The sequence below is a fragment of the Temnothorax curvispinosus genome, unplaced genomic scaffold, assembly GCF_003070985.1.
Source record: "Temnothorax curvispinosus isolate PA1 unplaced genomic scaffold, ASM307098v1 QBEX01009845.1, whole genome shotgun sequence".
NCBI classification, from domain to species: domain Eukaryota; kingdom Metazoa; phylum Arthropoda; class Insecta; order Hymenoptera; family Formicidae; genus Temnothorax; species Temnothorax curvispinosus.
This window is the reverse complement of record NW_020219625.1, coordinates 1-3,047: the sequence shown is the minus strand read 5'-3', so window position 1 is coordinate 3,047 and position 3,047 is coordinate 1. Positions and strand designations below refer to the sequence as shown.

General features: G+C 30.1%; 1 protein-coding gene across 1 annotated transcript; it reads right to left on the bottom strand.

Moving 5' to 3' along the window:
• Positions 1-19: 19 nt before the first annotated feature.
• On the bottom strand, positions 20-2,018 carry LOC112459468. Its single transcript, XM_025023572.1, has 3 exons — positions 1,804-2,018; positions 1,232-1,601; positions 20-823 (listed from the first exon to the last, which is right to left on the bottom strand). Exons 2-3 carry the CDS (start codon positions 1,573-1,575, stop codon positions 559-561), a joined length of 609 nt encoding a protein of 202 aa, XP_024879340.1. The 5' UTR covers positions 1,576-1,601; positions 1,804-2,018; the 3' UTR covers positions 20-558.
• Between the last annotated feature and the right edge of the window lie 1,029 nt (positions 2,019-3,047).

Sequence of the window (3,047 nt, the reverse complement as noted above, 5' to 3'; positions counted from 1 at the left end):
TTATATGCAGGCAATCAATGCAGAAATGTAAATTTTTTTTTAATTTACTTAAAATATAATTATGTTACTTTCAAAGATACTTTAAAATACAAAATATGTGTTGAATTTGTACGAAATTGTTTTTGAGATTATTTCCTATTTTCTATATTCTTTACTTTGTTTGAAATCCTATATGTTAACAAATATGGAATTAACAATAATTATATAGACAATATCTCTATCGTTTTTATGAAAATTCCAAGACTATAAACAACTGCAGCTACAAAATCATGTGTAACCATCTGTATAATTTCTTATAGCGTTTTCGACTGGGCGTCGAAATCGAGCAATAACGTTGGTCAATTTGCCGAAGTGACATCATTAATTGCTTTCAGAACGAGCAAACTCGGCCCGGTCGAAAACGCTATTATTTGCATGTAACAATATTTGTTTTAAGGATCAACAGAAGTCATTTATTACTAGAATCGTAAAATATCCATATTACGGCCAAAATAATGAGAAAATCGCACTTTAAGGTGAGCATTTGTTTTCAGTAAACATCTCATTTTTTCTGTTAAATTACAATGTTGAAAACAACTGAATTTCTATGGAAAAGAGATAATGAGAAACATAAAGATTTAGAGAATGTAATATTTTACCCTCTCTTCTTTTGACGATCACATCTTCAGGATTAAGTATATCTCGCTTTAATTCAGGAACAGGTCCTTGTATAGGAATATTCCTGTGAATATCAACTTTAATTCGACGTAGTTCCATAGTATTAATCTGTGCATTCTGAGGACCTCTAAACAAAGGTACTGTTCCACTTGTAGGCTCATCTAATCTAAAGAGAATTCAATCATAATATTTTTAATTAATCGTAATTCTTATACTCTTTGTATTAAAATAACCAGATATTCCAGGAAAATAGTCCTATTTCTATATTCTATATTTACATAATGAATATAGTGAGGCAATTAAAAAGAACCCTTTTAAAAGTGAAAAAAAAACCATACATTTATCTCTGTACATCTTACACCTCATTCTGATCTGGCATTGAAATTATAGTTTTCTATTAACAAGCCCTTATATCTCATCTCGTAGGCAATTTTCTCTATCAATAAATTATTTTATACTAATTTATTTTATTAAAATATATTTTTTAGATATTTGAAAGTTTTGGTCACCTTATCTCTATCAAGTCAAAATAAAGATATAGGAGCATATAGTTATATGTATATTGTAAACTCACTTTTCATGCAAACTATCAGATTTGGAAGCAGTTGACGTAGGTCTACCTCTATACCGAAGATGCGAGGGAGACTCACTACCGCTTTTGCTTCGACTATGACGCGAGAATTTTCCCTCAGCATATTTTAAAGCTTGCGCACGTTTCCTTTCATATTCTAAAATCTTTTGCTGTTTTAATATTTTATATGGTCTCTCTCGTTCTTGCTGGCGTTGCCATTCTCGTCTACGTCTCCACTTTTCGTCTTCGGTTTTTGAACGTAAAACTGAATAACTATTGTGATCTTCATTACGTATTGATCTTGACTCTTCATTGCCTCGGAAAGTTGTCGAACGTATTGAATTCATTGTTGGAAATACTAAGCAAAGTGTTGCTGAAATATATTAAATTTATTATAAAAAATTCAGATTTTAATTAATGCAAGAAATATTTCTTGTCATCTTCTTTATTATACAGTTAATAACAAACTAAATCTTATGATTCAATTTAAGATCATAATATGTTCAGCGTTTTACATTTAATACATATATAATACATATCATTTTATGGTTAATTATACAGTTTAGGGGCCTCACCTCCAATATCGGTGAAATTATGCTCAATGATGTGTTTTTGCGTGAAACTAAAGAATCTGGCAGAAAAAAGTGTCACTCTCTCTGCCCCGCGAAGCAAGATATTTAATATTAATCGTTCATCAACTTTAACGATTAATCGTTAAAGTTTTTTTGCTCCTTTTAGGTTAGGAGCGTTAACAAATCAAGTTGATGATTATTCAGGTTATGAAACCCGTCATACCAACGAGATGCAACGAACGTACCCCGTGATCCATGGCCACACTGGGCCACACGCGCATGCAAAAAGTGCGCGAATTTGAAACATATTGAAGTGTTTATTGTGTTTCAAGGTCTAAAATACAAGAAAGAGGAAAGATTGTAACTGTATCTCAGGGATAGGATAGATCTTCTAGAAAATTAATGCCTTTAAATCTTATGTACGAATTAACATTTCAATTTTATTTACAGAATACATAGCGCTAATTATAAATTATTGAAAAATAAGAACAATATGTGTATATGCACGTGTATGAATGCTCTATAATAATATATTCTATATTACATAGAAAATATTTTATATATAAGTTATATGCCCTATTAGTATATATATATATATATATTAGTATATAAGTTATATATGCATTATTACTTTTATATTACTTTATATTATAATTGTATTGTTTGGAGGAGTAAAAACCATAGTGGAGTAAGTCAATTTTTTTTAAAAATTGACCCGTGTGCATAGATGCAATTTATATATTGTATAGATTGCATCTATGCACACGAGTCAATGTCTTAAAAAATTTGAGTTACACCACTATGGCTTTTACTCCTCCATTTATATTTCATGCAGACTTTACATATATAATATATTTAATTCACTCAAGCATTATAATTCATTTTAAAATATTACGTTCTATAATATAATAAAACCTTGATTGCGTATCCAAGATACCATTGTGTTCATTGCTATTGACTAAGTATGAAATATGTTCCGTTGTTTTAAAATGGTCCGAATCCTGTGAAAGAATTTTATATATATATGTGTGTGTATATATATATATGTATGTATGTATGTATATGTATACATAATATTGTACAATACATATACAGTTGTGCTGCTATTTGTAATGCATATGTATTTACTTAGATTTGGGGGTGGATGTCCCAATCTGTACATATCCAGAGGAAATCGTGGTGGAAATGGTCTGACTGGTGCCATTAAAGCAGGGTGTCTGCCTCTTCCCATAGGAGGAATCTGTCCT

What these genes read in the sequence shown, in the direction of transcription:
- LOC112459468 (XM_025023572.1), bottom strand. Translation starts at nt 1,575, where the DNA reads ATGAATTCAATACGTTCGACAACTTTCCGAGGCAATGAAGAGTCAAGA. An exon ending in TCTGATAGTTTGCATGAAAA is followed by an intron (nt 824 to 1,231) that starts GTGAGTTTACAA and finishes AATTCTCTTTAG; the next exon opens with ATTAGATGAGCCTACAAGTG.